This window comes from Anolis carolinensis, chromosome 1 (genome assembly GCF_035594765.1).
Source record: "Anolis carolinensis isolate JA03-04 chromosome 1, rAnoCar3.1.pri, whole genome shotgun sequence".
NCBI classification, from domain to species: domain Eukaryota; kingdom Metazoa; phylum Chordata; class Lepidosauria; order Squamata; family Dactyloidae; genus Anolis; species Anolis carolinensis.
The window spans coordinates 347422098-347441166 of record NC_085841.1 but is presented as its reverse complement, the minus strand read 5'-3'; the positions used below and the strand labels follow the sequence as shown (position 1 = coordinate 347441166).

The 19069-nt window shown below is 41.5% G+C and overlaps 1 protein-coding gene across 3 annotated transcripts; it reads right to left on the bottom strand.

Moving 5' to 3' along the window:
• Window positions 1-590: 590 nt before the first annotated feature.
• yy1 (YY1 transcription factor) lies at window positions 591-18831 on the bottom strand. Of its 3 annotated transcripts, none has more exons than XM_062968471.1 (6): window positions 17781-18831; window positions 6080-6242; window positions 5157-5217; window positions 4233-4391; window positions 3445-3551; window positions 591-1781 (listed from the first exon to the last, which is right to left on the bottom strand). In XM_062968471.1, the coding sequence occupies exons 1-6, from the start codon at window positions 18547-18549 to the stop codon at window positions 1643-1645; spliced, it is 1398 nt and encodes a 465-aa protein (XP_062824541.1). In that variant the 5' UTR covers window positions 18550-18831; the 3' UTR covers window positions 591-1642. The 3 variants fall into 3 exon arrangements, with proteins under 3 accessions (XP_062824541.1, XP_062824542.1, XP_062824543.1); XM_062968472.1 differs by having other exon boundaries at window positions 6080-6230; XM_062968473.1 differs by lacking the exon at window positions 3445-3551 and having other exon boundaries at window positions 17781-18824.
• Window positions 18832-19069: the final 238 nt, after the last annotated feature.

Sequence of the window (19069 nt, the reverse complement as noted above, 5' to 3'; positions counted from 1 at the left end):
TTTTCCAAAAGGTTCCAAATTCATCTGAACAAATGTTATAGGAATAAAAAATGTAATTTTGCGATAAAATTCTGTATTCCAAGCCCTATATTGAAGTGATTCGATACATTTTCATAGTTTTTCATGGGTACATAATATTCTACTCGCAGTCAACAATGTGCTGCCACCTATAATTCACTTTTCTTTTTTAAAATTTTGTACCTTTTGGAAACTCCACCATTGTCAGAATGCATTTCATCAACTCTGTGCAAAAACTGTTCCACAGTTATTATGGCAGTTGAAGGGCAAAAGGGCAAGTTTTATGCAAGTTGTTAACTTATGTGATGCTTAATACAGCCTAACTGAAAGACAGGGATAAGACTCACCTGTGCACTTCTGACAGATCTGGCCAGTCTTTGGGTACCATACAAAGCTTCGGCATCAAGGAAGGAGGAAGGGGAAAAAACCTGATTCCATTAGGAGAAAACAGACACAGCACAAACAAGTATACTGTTGGATCCTAGCCTAGACAGCCCACATACAGGAATTTTATAACTATCTTGAAGACAGAGCTCCTACTTTAAAAAAAATCTTAACTGAATGCCAAAAAGTAAAGGTAACTTGAATTTTTATTTATCTTCCAAATTCTGGGAGGTTAAAGAACTATAATTTGTTCTGGACAACAGAAGAAAACAGGCTGTGCTTACAGATAATTTTCTGCCATTTTCTTTCTTCAGGACCACTGGTTTATTGTTGCCCACTCTTTTACACGGGATGTACATATCAGGTGTTGTTCAAAAGTCAGTGCCTGTACAATACATTCTACAACTGAGCACCACTTTCCTTAACTGAACAGGCAAAGAGAAAGTACACGGAACATTGGCATCTGGCAGTATTTTTTTCCAAAAAAGTGACTAAAATGGGTTTTAGGTTGATTAACACTATTAAATCACATCTAATATTTGTTACTACATGATTTCATTACAGCTATACGATACAATTATACAAAATGTGTTAACATCAAAGAATACAACCAAAAAAATTAAGATAGCAAACGAAACCTATATAACTTTTTTTCTCTTTACAGGAAAATACTTTTGAAGTATGCATGTAACTGCCCATTCTTTTAAAGAAAATCTACTGCAAGCAAAGTTATCAACCTCCAGAAAAAAAATCACACATAGCATTACTAGGCATATCCCCAAAAAGTGTACAATATGCACACTTGGAAAAATACAAAATTAAAAAATTGTAAGCAACAGGTGAAATTCATATTTATAACAACGTGAAAAGTCCAATTTTAGCACTGTTGTAGAAAGAACTGTCTCTGATGCAAGTCCATGAACTGTCTGCCTCCTCCGAGTGGAGCCACACTTTAGAAAAACACCATGCTCTTGAAACCAAATTGCAGAGCAAAATCGCACATTGCAGCAATGCTGCCTTAAAAGTTTATTTTGCTACTTTATCAAAAAAAAGTCCTTTAGGCGCATAGGGTTCTTTTTTTGTTTTTTTAAATTCTTTCCTAGAAACAATATACAAAGGGGGGGAGGCTTATGTATTTTCAACCATTCTCCTGTAAGGTAAGACGCTTTGAGTTCAAGAGGTTTCTTCTTGCAGTTTCACTGGTTGTTTTTGGCCTTAGCGTGTGTTAAGATGTGAGACTTCAGGTTAGTGGACTGAGCAAACTTCTTGTTACAGCCATCAAAAGGGCACACATAGGGCCTGTCTCCAGTATGAATCCGCACATGCGTGCGTAAATTGAAGTCCAGTGAAAAGCGTTTGCCACAACCTTCGAATGTGCACTGTTGAGGGAAAACACAGAACATTAGGAACATGTTAGCATGAAATGCTACAAGATTTCTCTTTTTAAAAGAATCTAGTTCTTACAATGGCAAATTGATCCCTGATTACTCAAGAAGTGAGTCCTTCTGGAATTCCAGACTTATTTATTCTTGGCAGGTTTCCATATACCCCTTCCATCTGCAAGGCCATGTAAAGAAACTGCAAATTGGTTGATAAAGGATACAGCCACACAAACACATTGGGGCTATATGTGCCTGTATGTCAAATTCCACGGACACAAAACTCATATTCAGTCAATTTATATACAATTGGGATTTATTTAACATCTGCTATTTAACCATATTGCCAGATAACCACATTAGAAAGAATATGTCATGCTGTGGGATAAATCACAGGGTCTCCTCCAATCTTCTTTCTCTAAAGGAGATTCCCACTGACCACTTTCTCAAGTGTTGTTGCCTGAATCAAAATATCACTATGTCAAAAAAGATGGCCCATAGCAGGGGTGTCAAGCACATTTTCAGCAAGGGCCATATCAGCTTTATAGTTGCCTTCAAAGAGTTGGTTGTAATTGTAAGACTGTATGATTAACCTATGTTGCCCTGGTCCTGAAAGTCTCCTTGGTCACATACAATGACATGGTGACCAAATTTGGCCTGTGGGCCTTATATTTGAGACAGTGTCATGGCTGATAAACAACTGATACTTATCAGTAACGCCGATTTGGATCCAAAGTAAATTAATCACACGCTGGACCTGTTTAAATGAACTGGACATATTGGCAGCATAAGTAAGCCACCCAGAGCTCTGAGGGCTAGAGTGAACTGTCAGTCCCAACAACAGTAGACACCCGAGCCTACATCAGTGTTGATTTACTAAGTTCCAAATAATTCAGTGAGTCTACTAGGTGAAATTAACATTTGGATTAAGTCTGAAACTCTAGCTCTCAAAAGTTCATATGTCAGTCAAACATTCTTATACTCTCTACTTCATTTAAGGGTTCAAAATCTAAATCCGAAGTCCTCAGGCTACTTAGTTCCACAGAGGTAATCCTGTGAAGATGCAGATTCACACAATTCTATTTTTATTGCAACGTGATGCTTATGATGGGAGTAGAGAATAAGTGCACACTGTAAATCAGAATGAGCAAAGTATGATTTATAGGCTGCACCCAACCTTCTTTCTGCTTCTGGTATACATGATTTTAAATTGATTGAAATCCTACCCCAGGCCCCTAGCGCCAAGAAGGAGTGCAGTTACCATGATAACCTCTTAGAAGACATTAAAATATGTTTTATCTACTGGAATCCAAGTTGGCATGCATTATTTATTACTTTCTTATTCCTAGTGTTGTATTCATAGCCCTTCAGCATAATTTTTGCAACATAAAGGCAGCAGAAAGGCAAAATGGAAAAGGCAGGAATGGTAAAATACTGCCACAAACTGTTTTACATACATGACAATTAAGACTGAGAATGGCAAACTTGCCCTATTATGACCTAGGCGGTAAAACAGTGATTCATCTTTTTAAGAAGGAACTGTCAAAAAACAGGACTGTGAATGGGATTTCTCCACTGCTCAGCTGTTTCATTCCTGTTCTAGAAGAGACAGTTTGTATATAAGCACATTCTAAGAACCTGAGAGAAAAACAAAACAACATACAATTTGTTTATGATGCTGTCCAGTTTGTGCATCTCGATCTGGTAAACTAGACTGTATGACTTATCAGTGAAAGACATCCCACACCTACATAATCTCTGAGGCCTGGCCTGTAGTGGAAAAATGCAGCATGTCAGAAAAGAGAGAAACAGGTCTCAAAATACTGCACTCCATCTACATCAATTGCTTTGAAGTCCTCCAACAATGTTAAAAGTCACTGACAATGAAGTGTGATGAAATGCACTTAGTATTTGTGAGTTTTTGCATGGGGGTAATGACAGAAAATGACAGTGTGATTTCATTTGTCTTGTTAGGAATAACTTGCTACTTGATAAAGGCCCAGTTCCAAACTACATGATGATCTATGGAAGACAACTGCCATTTTAATGTATTACAATTCTTAAATTCAGCACACTAGTTAAATCTATGTGAACTGCTCTAATCCAAATTAGTATACTTTAGGAAGCATCTGTGCTATTCAAATATACAAGTCCATATCCAGTTGAATCTTCTACTAAATCATGAGGCAGAATGACCCAGAGAGATGAGCAGATTTACTATTTAAATAGCCTTTGCTTTCATGCTGCGGTTTATTTAAGAAGGCTGGAGAAGGAAAATGCTTGAATAAACTACTTTCTACACATGTAAATCCTTTCAATCCCTTCAGATGAGGTTACTTATTCACAATTTTGATTTTTTTTTTTGGATCTCAAAAGAAAAAGCCACACTTGGATTTCCAGTAGAGATGACACAAAACATAGTGTCCAGACAGAGTCCTGTGAAACAGTTACCTGAAAGGGTTTTTCTCCAGTATGAACTAGCTGATGTCGCTTTAGCTTTGAGCTCTCCACAAAGGCTTTGCCGCATTCTGCACAGACGTGTACTCGCGGCCCGTGTGTGTGCAGGTGTTTCCGCATGGCCGAGTTGTCCCTGAACATCTTCGTGCAGCCCTTCAAAACAAATCACAAGATTTATCAACCTAAATTATCCAATTATACAAAAGCGGACAGTTGTACACACAAAGACTGGTTGTAAAGCAGGAGGGCAACAGGATAAGTTCTCAAATTTTACAAGACAATAGTTCCAAAAAACTCATTTCTAGAAAACGTAACATCCCTGGTGGACTAGAAGGTAACTATATCCCCAACAGTATGTTTTCCAGTCAAATACAACATTAGTCATGGTATTTTCTGAAGCAGTCCATGTGGGGCTGTAGCCAATCTCACTCCATATGTTATGTTAAAGATCTTAAAACAATATATTAAACACACACCAGCAACTAAAATCCATTAATATATTGAAACAAATGTTCAGTTCACACATTTCTACAATCATTGTTCTGTAGTACAATGAGAATAACAGCATTTATAAAGCCATTATGTATCCCGTCATTTTTGTCACCTCATTCTCTATTTCTCTTTTAAAATACTGCTTGTCTTTCATCCTAATAGCCATGATTCCTCTGTTTTCTTATCAGAAGTATTAAGCTATTGAATCCATAGCTGTCTGAAGAAGACTAAGTAGCCCCTCAAAAGAAAATTTATGCTAGCCAATGAAGAGGGAACTGAAGAAATATCAAAATATTACTGTAAAAGGTGATGGTTATTAAAATAGAACACATTAGCACACACACACACACACATATATAAATATAGTCCTAGGAAGCGTTGTAATTTGCCCTGCAAGTGATTCAGGAATCATAGTATTTCACTCACTTTGTGAGGACATGCTATCGTTCTTGGAGCATCGTCTTCTTTGATTTTTCTTGGCTTCATTCTTACAGAAAAAAAACACAACAGCATTGATCAGTGAACAGCACATACCTTCTTATCTGCTCTGTATTAGCAAAGTACCCCTCTGTCATAAACCATCTATACTGTATTGTAATTGTGGTAGCGAAGCCTCTGACTGATTGGCTGAGCTGGTGTTGTGGCATGGACTATTCAGTTGCTCAGGAAATTAAACAGTTTACAGACCAGTTTCTGTGAGGGAAGAGAAAGTTATCAGTTTGGCTGGGACTAAAACATCAAACAGGGCAGGTTAGCAAGAGAACTGAGGTCTTGGCATGATAGTTTATCTGTATATTGAGGTACAGGGAGCTCACAGCTGAAGGGAGCAGAGGCTTGAAGAATATGGCATGGGAAACAGCTAATGAATGGGGAGAGGGAATTCAAAACACTGACTAAAGAAAATAACTGCAGGGTTAAGATTCTAACACGATACACTTTTTCAGTAGGTCTTGGGTTTACCTACTGAATGGCATCAAAAACATTAATATTTCACATGGCATGGACTTTTGACCCTTTCCAGTTTTGTTCTGATTTTAATCTTAGGTATTTTGTATGGTTTATAGAAGTTGCCAGGGCATAAAATTAGCTGTTTAAATGGTTGCAACCCAAAGATGATTTTATTTCAATATTGGAAGAAAAATTGTGTCATTTAATCTAGGACAGTCATCAAACCGCACTAAAATTCCAAGAAAATGCCATTCTTAAAAGTAATCAATAATAATTTACCACTCTTAGGAAAAATTATATCCCCATTGACCGAATCTGAAACAAAACAAAAATCCCTATTCTCACTAGAAAATATGAATACATGAAGCAAAACAGTGCATTTACTAGAATACATCTCTTACCTTGCAAATTCAGCCAGCTGTTTAGGGTCTGAAAGATCAATGCCGGGTATTCCTCCAGGTGGCAGCTTCTTTCCCGTCATGTATTCCGAGTAGTCGGGAGGGGAGTTCTCGCCAATAATCTGCTCTTCCACCACAGTCTCATGGTCAATGTCTTTTTTGTCATCTGAAATGATTAGAGAAAACTGAATTTTGATTTAACATCCACGAAGGACAACACTGTTAGAGGGTAAAATGTTTAACTAGGGGTAGTGTTGTACCAAGGTATTAATCTAGATCATTGTTTCTCAAACTGCTCCTCCAGATGTTTTGGACTTCAGCTCCCCTAATTCCTATCTGCTAAGATGGCTCGGATTTCTGGGAGCTGAAGTCCAAAACACTTGGAGGAGCACAGTTTGAGAAACACTGATCTAGATAAATCTACACAAAACCAAACAGCACAGATAAGATATCTATGAAGGCCACAAAAGCTAAAATGACATCCATTTTTAGATGTTACTGCCTAACAAGCTGTGTGGTATTTAAATATAATGTGCAGGTTACTTTGATCATACAATAAAAATGTATCAATGAACACAGCATCCAAATGGAAGTAACTCAAAAATTACGTTTATCATGTTTATACATTCGTTACATTTCTATGTCACCTGTCTTCTGAGAAAATAAAAGTAACACATTTGGCTTTCTTCCTCACTTTTTATTCTCAAAACCCTATGAAGTAGATCAGGCTGAGGGATTGATTAGCTAAAAGTCACCCAATGAATTTTTAGAGACTAGAACACAGAGCTCCAAAGTCTAATATCATAAGCACTAAATCACACAATGTATACAATGGAATCTATTATTTCCAGTTTATTCCATCATTGGTATGATTATTGAAATGGCAGACTCATATACCAAGAATATGCAGACTTCAAACTACCTCAACCCCCCCCCCCCCCCCCGATAGTTTCTTTAGAAGATCTTCAATGCACTGTGAATATGCCATCTAGGAAATTTGTGAGCAAGAGATATCTACAGAAATTCTACAAAAATTCTAAGATGTCGATGAAAGCATGGAAGTCCACTACATGGCTAATCCAGAGCTCAAAGCTGCCAACAATTTCTTCAAAGGCTAAATCCAGAAACAAGGGCAATAATGTTCAGGTGGAATCTCTTTTCTTGTAATTTGAATCTACTGCTCCTAGACCTAGTTTCAAGGGCAGCAGAAAACAAGTCTGCGCCCTCTTTCTTATGACACCCCATATTTATACATGGCTATCATGTCTCCTCTCAAGCTTCTCTTCTGCAGGCTAAACATACCCAGTTCTTTAAGACAGTCTTCATTGGGCATGGTCTCCAGACTTTTGATCATTTTGGTCGCCCTCCTTTGGACACCTTCTAGCTTATCACTATCTCTTTTGAACTGTGGTTCCCAGAATTGGACACAGAATTCCAAGTGAGGTCTAACCAGGGGAGAATACAAAGGCATCTTGACATCCATCGATCTAGACACTATACTTCTTTAGATGCAGCCCAAAAATTCCATTGGCTTTTTTAGCTGCTACATCACACTGTTGATCATGTCCAACTTGTTGTCCACGATCTTTTTCACATGGACTGCTGTCAAGCCAGGTATCGCCCATCCTGTATCTTTATATTCCATTTTTCTGCCTAAGTGTAGTATTTTACATTTGTCCTTGTTGAAATTCATTTTGTTAATTTTGGCGCAGTTCTTTAACCTGTCATTTTGAATTCGGATCCTGTCCTCTGGAGTATTATCTATCCCCCTAATTTGGTGTCATCTGTAAACTTGATAAGTACCCCCGTCTAAATCATCATCCAAGTTATTAATAAAGATGTTGTAATCTACCCTGAGTCCCTTCGGGTGAGAAGGGCGAGATATAAATGTTGGAAATAAATAAATAAAATGCTGAACAGAACTGGGCCCAGGACCGAACCCTGTGGCACTCCACTAGTCACTTCTTTCCAGGATGAAAAAGAACTGTTGGTTAGCACCCTCTGGGCTGAGTCTCCCTTATCTGAAAATTTTAGGACCAAAGGTGTTTCAAATATATCGGCATCTGTCTATGTATTTGCAGAAACATAGTAAATGTGGGATGGGGGTAGGAGCCAGCCCTCACTGAGTTTTCAAGGTGGAAGGGGGAGATTAAGCACTTCATATTTTATAGGGTTCTCTTTAGGAAAAGATTGACTACAAAAATGTGTTGGATAATCCAGAATGTTGAGTAAGTGAGTGTTGGATAAGTGAGACTCTACTATACTTTACAATTTTTAACATCATATTTAACATAAATCGGGGGAGAAGGGCATGACAGAAGAGTGTTTTTAACTTGATGAACTTGTTTTCAAAATGTAGGGGAAAATTAGATCTCCAATCAATAGATATATTATCTGTCCAGGAATGAGTAAAACTCGGATCAAGGGTCTGACATCAAAAATGAGATACAACACCAGGCTGGTAGATAAACATAAGGCATAACAATTCAATTTTTTATAACTTGTTAAACATATTACTGTACTATTTCAGTAGCCTTCACCGATATGCTGCTATTGGTTATGATTAGGCTTGTATCAACTCTAAATTAGTAGCAAATGCTCCAAAGCAGATCCACTATGTTGTCTAGAATGCATTTATCCTGCTTAATAAATATCACAAAAAGTTCTTAAGGTGGGAATTTGGGGGGGGGGGGGGGACTGTATGTAGGCCATGTCCCTGGAGGGGGGGGGGGGAATCAGGAAAATATGTAATCACACACACACACAAACCAATGAAGCAGAACACTCACACAGCTTTTATCTGTAACTGCCCATCAAAATAAAAGTGTGGCATACCAATTATGAACTCAAAAGAGATTGAATTAGTTTATATAATACAGTTTGTAGATGTCTCTAGAGCTGTTTAGCTATATAAAAAAACAATGGTGCAACATAGGCAAATAAATATATTGTTACCTATAGGAAAGGCCATTATAACATTATTTATGTATAATTGAAGATGTTTCAGTAAACAAAGATAAAACACGCTTTGATTTTCTGGTAATCTCATAATACCAATTTATGTATACCCCATTGTAATACAGGAAGTCTCCAAGTTAAAAACATCTGACTTACAAAAACACTGGTGAGACAACAGGAAGAGAGAGAAAATTACCCGTAGGAAAGGAAATTCAATCCTGGAAGAGTTATTATGGGGGAAAGGTGTCCACTGAGGCTTTCTCCTCAACCCTTGTTACCTAACAAGCCAAATTTTCAAAATCCAGTTATCACAGGGACAGAAAGTGAGGGGAAATGTTCTGAACAGGGGTACAGACAGCAAAACAAACACCTTCCTTATAAACCCCCCCCCCCCCAAAAAAAAAACCAACACCACAGGGGTGTTAACCCTTCCCTAAGCTACTCAAAGGTACACTTAAGAAATGGAGTTACACTTAAGAAATATACCTGTTGAGGCTTACAAACAAATTCAACTTAAGAACAAATGTACAGAACCTATCTTGTTTGTAACTTGGGGGCCTGTATCTGTGGGAAATTTATAAGAATTTAAAACATAAAATATTAAATGATAATTCAGGCTAAAAAACTATTTTAAATCATCTAATAAATTAAGTAGGCACAGTTAAAATCATTTACTTATTCAAACTGGATAAAATCATTAGATTCCAAATAATTTAGGCCATGTTTTTACTTGATGCTGAAGTGAACTCCAGTTGCTGGACCTCTGTAAGGGATCTATGATTTTTATTACTCATTCTCAAAACTAGGAAAACTGAACTGCTTCGTTCTGGGTCATACAACTACCTTATATATTCAAATTCACAAATGGAGGGCCAACTGTATAACAGAAGGTCTATGCGTATAAGTATGTGAAAGGTACCAGATCCTGTCTGATACTGGAAACTAAATAGGGATCAGTTCTGGCTAGTACTCGGATGGGAGACCCCCGATGAATCCCAGGTGCTGTAGGCTACAGTTTGGAGGAAGGAACTGGCAAAACCACCTCTCAGCATTTGTTGCATAAGAAAACACTATGACATTCAGAGTTTGCTATAAGTCAACATGGGTTTTGAAGACTCATGCATACATACAATACTTACATACTACACACATACCAGAAATGCAAAACATCAGGACTCACAGATCTACTCACACTAAGCAAAATGTAGGCCACACTGATAGCAGAAGTCGATTCTAAGCATGCATAATACCAACCTACTTGTGATAGTTTGTATAATAACCTTGTTTTTTAAAGCTGCAAAGGGTATTTATTCTTCATTCAACATATAACATTCCATGAAACACTGAGAAAACTCAATCACAGTATTAGAGAATGTGGTCTTTAAACTATAGTTTCAGAATGATCACCAAGATGTCACAACACTTGCATAGCACCGAGCACAAAAACCTGAAGTATGAAATGAAAACACAGAATATGGTATAATGGGGAAAAAAGTATCCACCAGATATTTGAGAAACGAATGAAAGCCTATAAGCAAACGTTTTGTAGCAGGACCCATTCCTCTCTGTAGCTCTTGATTCAGACACCTAGATCTACATGCCATAAATCAAATGAGCTAAATATTCCCATATTACACGTTGCCATTACTTTGTAATACACCAATGGCACCTGTTCTTTGAGACGTCAGATCTGGTCTTAGTGACACATGCGTTAGCTCAGTTGGATTACTGTAATGTGCTCTCCATAGGGCTGCCTTTGAAGAACATTCAGAAACATCTACTCTTTCAAAGAGCTTCAGACAGATTTCTAACTAGGCCTGGCTACAGTGATCACATAACTCTCTTGCTGTAACAACCCCACTTCTTTCAGTTCATTTCTGATAACAATTTAAAGTGCAAGTTATGACTGTTAAAGTCCTACATGGCTCGGGTCTCCCTGACGGAAAGGGCAATATTCTCCCTTACAAAAACCAGGCTTTGATTTGAGATCTGCTGGGAAGACCTTTTCTCTGTCCTACTGTCTTCACAAGTACATCTAGTGGCAACACAGGAGAGGAATATCTCTCAAATATGTTTTTGCAGGTAAATAAAGGCTCTACTAATCTGACAGGCATTTGATGAACTAAATAAGACAGGCATGGGCAAACTAAGTCTTGGGGGCTGGATGCGGCCCTCTGGTCACCTACCTCAGGCCCTCCTAATTTTCCCTGCCCTCTCAATCACTCTCAGCCACTGCATGTCTAGCTCTCCTCCCGCCATAAGGATGGTGCAAGAGGACCTGTCCTTACAGATCAAGGCGGCTGAAAGCCCTCCAGAGCACTCTCAGCTGCCACCTGTCTTACCTCCCAGAAGACAACCTGAGGATCAGGGAAGGAGGATCAGGGTTGCTGCCACATGTTTTGCCTTCCTCCCAGTATAAGGATGAGATGAGCACTTCTGTCCGTATGCCGGGAGGACAACCTGAGGATGACCGGGGTCCTGTCCTGCCCCAACTGCTCCTAGCCCGCGTCCTCTCCTAGGCCCTCCCCCGCTAGGGTAGCCACACCCAGTATGTGCCCAGACGTGCCCGGCCCTTCTGGTCAGGCCCGCAATGCAGCCCCAAAGCAAAAATGTCTTCCCATGCCTGATATAAGGTCTGTCTTACACTATGTGCTGGGTATTACTAGTTGCTATGTTGGCGTGTATGTTTTAATGATATATGTTTTAGTCTATTTTTTTTGTTTAATCCTGTTTTAACTTTTGTATGTCATGGACATTTTTAACAATCTCTTAAAATTTAGTGTAAGTAACTTTGAGTGCCTATCTGGGGAAAGGATGGGACAGACATTAAAAAAACAAAAACGCAACCTTGATTAATCTACCAGCTTCTCGGTCAGCGATAACCTAGCTACAGTAGTTCATAGTAGTTTCTATAAGTCTACTGCAGTATGCTCTACCTAAGGCAGTCTTTGAAGATGACCCAGAAACTGCAGTGAGATGGCTGATTGAAACATTGTACAGAAAATGTGTGACAGCAGTGTTAAAGGAACTGCATTCACTTCCAATACACTTCTGGTCTGAATTTACAACAGTTTTATTTCTAACCCACTGAGTTATGCATTTTTTTAAAAAAAAATCAAAATGGGGAAAATAGTTGAATGCAGAACTAATAAATGACATAAACAATTATCTATTTCTTTTTACAGCATTCTATTGGATGAAAGAACTATCAGGTCATCATAGATGTTAGCATTCCACAAAATCCACCCTATATTTCACAAGGATAATGCATACAAATATGTTTCATGTCCTTCAATTACCTGAGTTCCACACATATTCAAGTCTGAAGTCATGGATATCTATGACTCTAGAACTAGTACCATGAAACTTTACCTTTCACAGTCAAATAGTCTCTTCTCTATTAACTACCAGCCATTTTTAAACTGAAAATTCTAACCATGTAGTTCTTGGTAAATATTGACAGGATCAGAGTGTAATTTCATAGTCCAGCAGCTGGGACTACCAAAGACTGCTCATGTAAGTGATCATGCTGAGCTCTTATATTCAGATATTAGACTACAACAATAAGTCTTGTCTTGTTGTACACCAAATATTTTGGATATTATTATTGCCAGACTTTTAATTAATAATATAAAGTTATAAAAGTGTAACTACAAACAAGTGTCCTGTAATTTTTATAGAAACTACTTCTATTCTGGCTGCCTTACTCAGGAAATATAACTTTCAAACTGGAAAAACTAATGTAACCCTGACCAAACTATTACACTGAAATTATACTGTCAAGAGATTATAATATGGCACTAACAACTCTTTTAAAAGGATCCCATGCTAGGAAACATTGCATTTTTACTTCTCAAAATCATAGATTATCCACACAGAAATACACTAAGAACTTGATTTCATTCAGAAAATATTAATACTATTGTTCACCACACTGAATTGTGCAGTAATATTCTAGTCAGTTACACATAATTGTTTTGTATTCCTATTAGCCTGTGGACAAGTACATCATCTAGCCTATTAGGAATCAAAACAATAATAAAAAAGCTTGTGGCATTAGGTTATACAAATGTTACTGCTCTTGGCAATTTAAATTGTATGCAATTAGAAACCATTAATGGTCTTAAACCCATCAGACCTTTACACAGCTGTTAGATTTGACTATTAACTCAACAACATAAGCAACAACCACAAGCAGCCTTTATACCAGGGGGCCACATGTGGCCCATCGAAGCCATTTATCCGGCCCCCTTGGCGGTAGCTCCCTCCTCCTCCACTGAGGAAGGTGCGTGCGGCACGAGGGAGGAGGGAAAGGCGCGTGCCTTTCCCGCCTCCTGCCTCGCCTGGTGAGCGCCTTCCAGAGCTTTCCTTGTTTATAATGGTATTTAATTATTATTTAATAATTATCAAGGGGGTGCTTTGCTAGTGCTTTTGGTGCACAAAGGCAGAAGGGGGCTGGACTAAATGGCCCAAGGGGTCTCTTTCAATCCTCTTTATTATTATTAATAATAATAATAAGGCTATTATTATTAATAATAAGGCCAGGCTGTGGCACAGGCTGGTTAGCAGCTAGCTGCAACAAATCACTCGGACCAAGAGGTCATGAGTTTGAGGCCAGCCCATGCCTGCGTCTGTCTCTGTTCTATGTTATAGCATTGAATGTTTGCCTTATATGTGTGCAATGTGATCTGCCCCGAGTCCCCTTCAGGGTGGGAAGGGTGGAATATAAATACTGTAAATAAATAAATATTATTATTATTATTATTGACACAAAGACACAGTATAACACAGCAAACGAGATATACAGTAGAGTCTCACTTATCCAACATAAACGGGCCGTCAGAATGTTGGATAAGTGAATATGTTAGATAATAAGGAGGCATTAAGGAAAAGCCTATTAAACATCAAATTAGGTTATGATTTTACAAATTAAGTACCAAAACATCATGTTATACAACAAATTTGACAGAAAAAGTAGTTCAATAGGCAGTAATGCTATGTAGTAATTACTGTATTTATGAATTTAGCACCAAAATATCACGATATATTGAAAACATTGACTACAAAAATGTGTTGGATAATCCAGAACGTTGGATAAGCGAGTGTTGGATAAGTGAGACTCTACTGTATATGCTGGATTTCGTATCACAAAATCACAAGTTCCCAAGTGTTTAGAGCTGTGTGATGTATTATTAACAACAACATTGAGGCTGGGTGGCCATCTGTCAGGGGTGCTTTGCTTGTGCTTTTGGTGTACAAAGGTAGAAGGGGGTAGGACTAAATGGCTCAAGGGGTTTCTTCCTTTATTATTTTTACTATGATTATTATTAACACTGAGGCTGTATTTGTTCCCGTTTGGCTTTTTTTACTCCAAAATAGGAGATGTGCAATGTGCATAGAAATTTGTTTATAGGGGTTTTTTTCCAACGATAGTCCAACCCTCCAACGGTCTGAGGGACCATGAACTGGCCCCCTGTTTAAAAAGTTTGGGGACCCCTGCTTTATACAATAATCATTTCTTCAAAACAATTTGGGTTTATTTTCAAATAATGTGTACTGAATGTTGTTAAAGTGTTATGAATGTGTACTGAATTTAGAGACCATGGCCCAGTTTTATATACCTGCTGTGTAACAAATATAGAAATGCAGGCCTGGTTCATGGACAGTACAGCTTGCTTGTAAATGGCCATCTATCTTTGCTGTGCTGCTGGAGAGCCAACCACTAGTGTCAGGGGGATCTACCTCTTTCCTCCAGAGCTGATGTCCGTGACAGACACTTCTATTTTAGGCCCCTTTCATATCCCTTAGCCTTTCAACCACTCACTGGATATTAGCTCATAGGACTTAAAAACAACAACAAAAGAAAATAAAGTTTCCTTTCTTCAGCAAGTTTGATAGAAACCAACAACTTTACTATTGCTTAGAAAGGGCTTTGTTGAGAAGGGGAAAGCATCAAGCAGGAACTTTTCTAACAGCAAGTAAATACAGGTTGGATATTTCCTACCAAAAATGTTTGGGACCAGAAAACATTTTGGATTTTGGAAACCTATATTTGCATGTTTATACATAATAAGACATTTGGGTGATGGGACCCAAGTTGAAACATGAAATTCATTATGTTGTTGAAGGCTTTCATGGCTGGAATCACTGGGTTGCTGTTGAGTTTTCCGGGCTGTAAGGCCATGTTCCAGAAGCATTCTCTCCTGACGTTTTGCCCACATCTAAGGCAGCCATCCTCAGAGGATTCCTGCTGTTGATGTGGGTGAAACGTAAGGAGAGAATGCTTCTGGGACATTTATGCTCTGTGTACACTTATAAATATAGCCCTACGGTAATGCTATACAGTATTTTAAATAATTTAGTGCATGAAACAATGTTTGTGTGCATCAAAGGAAAGCTGTCTCAATTTCTGCCACATATCTGGGCAATTCTAAAGTATTTCATATTTTGGAATAAGAGATGGTCACCCATACTGGCAGTGTCCTCCCTGTCCCCAAAGATAACCACCCCCTCCACACACACATCTCACCCAGGGAAATATGGTTGGAAAGGGAATAAAAGAGTCAAACAATATACAAAGGGGATAAGGAAATGGAGAGGCAGCCAAAGACTGATGGTGCCGGGAAAAGGAATAGATATGTGGGAAGGAAAGCGGCTGGAGGAGAAAGTAAAGAAGGGTTAAGGGGCGAAGGTGGTGACAGAAGAGGGAAGGAGGCAAGGAGAATGTGGAGTAACCAGTGGCTGAAACATTTCAGGCCCTCCTCTATAATAGAGGCGGGAGAGTTAAAGAGTAATAATTGGGACCTGGCAAGTTGGGAACATTTAACTCGTTTCTTTAGTTTAGTTATAGGTGTAACATTTAGATCAGTGGTTCTCAACCGGTGAGTCCCCAGATGTTTTGGCCTTCAACTCCCAGAAATCCTAACAACTGGTAAACTGGCTGGGATTTCTGGGAGTTGTAGGCCAAAACAACTGGGGACCCACAGGTTGATAACCACTTATTTAGATGAAAGAAATGTAGGGTGGAGAGTGTCTTACATTAGTTGTATAAACATGTGTATCTGTTTGAATGTCTTTATTTACTTGATGGATATTTTATGTAGTTTAAAATGTATGTTAATAAAAACTTGTGTTTGCTTAATTCAGTATTATAAGCATAGTGTTCAGTTACTTTGTGTCTCATTTAAGAGAAAATGTGAGATATAAATAGATAATGTAGGAAGTGTGGGGTTTCTTTAGTCTTACTATGATTCTATGACAACGAAGAGGCAGGGGGAGGGAAGGGAGGAAAATGAGAAATTACAGGGAGGGGGTACACGAGAGAAGGCCTGGTAGGGAAAGAGGGAGATTTAAAGCAGTGCTTCTCAACCTGAGGGTCCCCAGATATTTGGGCCTTCAACTCCCAGAAATCTTAACAGCTGGTAAACTGGCTGGAATTTCTGTGAGTTGTAAGCCAAACACCTAGGGACCCACAGGTTGAGAACCACTGGGGTCTAGAGAAGGGGAATCTGAGGGCCCTCCCAGACAGGCCCTATATCATAGGATCTGACCCCAGGTTTTCTGTTTATCCCAGATTATCTGGCAGTGTATACTCATATAATCCTGTTTAAAGCAGAAATCCTGGGATCAGATCCTGTGACATAGGGTCTGTCTGGAAGGGCTCTTAGCTGGTTAAATAAACTAGTAAACAGAATGGGGGTGATATGAGGAGTGGGGGAGAGGCGGCAAAGCAATAGGAGCTGAAAGGGAAGAGAAAACAGAGGAAGGAACATAATTATCTGTGCAATATAGTTGGAATTGGCTTTCGATTGATGAATATGATTATCTTGCTTTGAATCTATGCACAACAGTCGTCTAATGTTTACATATGTTGTTTAATTACTTTTTACTGTTGTTGTTCGGGCATGGAATCATGTCACTCTCGTAAGCTGCTCTCGGGGCCCTTCCACACAGCCCTATATCCCAGAATATCAAGGCAGAAAATCCCACAATATCTGCTTTGAACTGGGGTATCTCAGTCCACACTCAGTTAATGTGGGATTTTCTGGGATATAGGGCTATGTGGATGGGCCCTGAGTCCCCTTCGGGGTGAGAAAGACTGGATAATATAAATGTCGTAAATAAATACGGAGGAGAAAATAAAAGGAAGGATGTTTGTGGGAAGGCCTGATAAGGAAAGAGAGGGAGGTTAGAGGGAGAAAAAAGGGGGGAAATAAAAGTGTGTGTGTGCGCGAGAAAAGGCCTGATAGGGGAAGAGGGAGAAGGGGGGAAGCAGGCCCTGAGCTCCTCTTCCTTCCCTTTCCTTTTTCTTCCCCGCCTCCTTTTCTCCTCCTCCTCCTCCCTCCCTGCTGCAGAAACTACGCCATTGCGGCCTAGTGGTGGAGCCAGTCAGGAGAGGAGGAGGGAGGGGGAAGAGAGGGAGGAAGGGAGAGAGCGCGCGCGGCCTCCTTCCTTCCTTTCCCCTCCCCCTCCTCTTCTCTTCTTTCCCTCCCGGCCGCCATCTTGGACAGGTCCGCCGCCATCTTTCTTTTCCCTCTGCCCCCTCCCCCCCTCTTTCCCTCCCTCTCCCTCCCGGGCAATCAGGCGAAGGCGCAACCCAGGCCCCGCCATCTTTTCGGGGGAAGCCGCCGCCATACTTGCTTGCCCTGGCGAGACGAACATGGCGGCGCCCATCACACACCTCCAAACATGGCCTCCCTTCAAAACAAAACGGCCGTGCCCGGCCTCCCCGCGGGGCTCCACTCACCCGAGGCCCACATGGTGACCGAGAACTCCCCCTCCAGGGTCTTGATCTGCACTTGCTTCTGCTCCCATTTCCTGCCGCCGCCTCCAGCTCCTCCGCCGGCCCCTTCGGCCCCTCCGCCGCCGCCGCCTCCTCCTCCTCCGGCGGCCAAGTAGCTCTTCTTGCTGCTCTTCTTCCCGCTGCCGCCGCCTTTCTTGACCCGTCCCGAGGCGGAGGAGGACGAGCCTCCGCCCGCCGCCCCGGAGGCGGCCTTGCTCCCGGCGGCGGCGACGGTGACGAGCGTCTGCTCGATGTACTCGTCCTCGCCCGAAGGCGCCGGCACCGGGATGAGGATCTGGTCCTCGAAGCCGTCGTCGGCGCGGAGCCCGTCCGAGTCGTCGCCGCCCACCACCTCCTCGCGGGTCTGGACCAGGATCACCTCCTGGTGGTGCGGGTGGTGGTGCAGGTGGAGCTGGGCCCCGCCGCCCACCCCGCTCGGGTCCCCGTCGCCGACCAGCGGCTGGAGGGCGATCATGGGCGGGTGGTGGTGGTGGTGGCGGTGGTGGCGGTGCGGCGGGTGGTGTGGGCCGCACTCCTCACAACAATCCTCCTCGTCCTCCTCGTCGTCGTCCTCTTCCTCGTCGTCGTCCTCCTCGTCGTCCTCGCCGCCCACCACCGTGGTCTCGATAGTCTCCACAGGGATGGTCTCCACCTCGATCTCGTGCAGCTCCACGATCTCCGCCGGCATTTCCGAGCCGTCCGTGGCGATGAATAAAGTGTCCCCGGAGGCCATGGTGAGGGCCGAGGCGGGAGGCCTCCTCAGAGCCTCGCCTCGCCGCTCCCTCTCCTCCTCCTCCGCCGCCGCCTCCTCCTCTTCTTCCCACACCAACACCACCAGCTTCTCGTCAGCAGGCAAGCAGGCGGCAGCCCTAGCTCTAGCTCCAGCCGTCGCCGCCACCGCCAAATCCCGCCCGCGCCGCCTCGCGAGACTACCGCCGAGAGAGACAGGCGCCCCGAGCCTCCCTCAGCCAGACCCGCCATCCAGACCCTCCGCCGCCGGGACACGCCCCCTCTCCGGGCCCGGCAGCCAATGGCATGCGAGGGGGTTCGCCTCTCGATGCCACGCCTACTCCGCCTCCCACCCCGCCTGCGTTAGGACACAAGCCACGCCCCCTCCCAATCCCCTCAGCCAATCGTCGAAAAGGATACGCCCCTTCGTCTGTTTGCCTCATTCTCGTCGGCTTGGGTTGGAAAGAGCCTGCGCGTGGCGTCTCGCGGACAGCCGTTGGGGCGGCCGTTGGCCCCGCCCCCTT

What these genes read in the sequence shown, in the direction of transcription:
- yy1 (XM_062968471.1), bottom strand. Translation starts at nt 18,549, where the DNA reads ATGGCCTCCGGGGACACTTTATTCATCGCCACGGACGGCTCGGAAATG. An exon ending in CAGCTGGCTGAATTTGCAAG is followed by an intron (nt 5,218 to 6,079) that starts GTAAGAGATGTA and finishes TTTTTCTGTAAG; the next exon opens with AATGAAGCCAAGAAAAATCA. An exon ending in CGATAGCATGTCCTCACAAA is followed by an intron (nt 4,392 to 5,156) that starts GTGAGTGAAATA and finishes TTTGTTTTGAAG; the next exon opens with GGCTGCACGAAGATGTTCAG.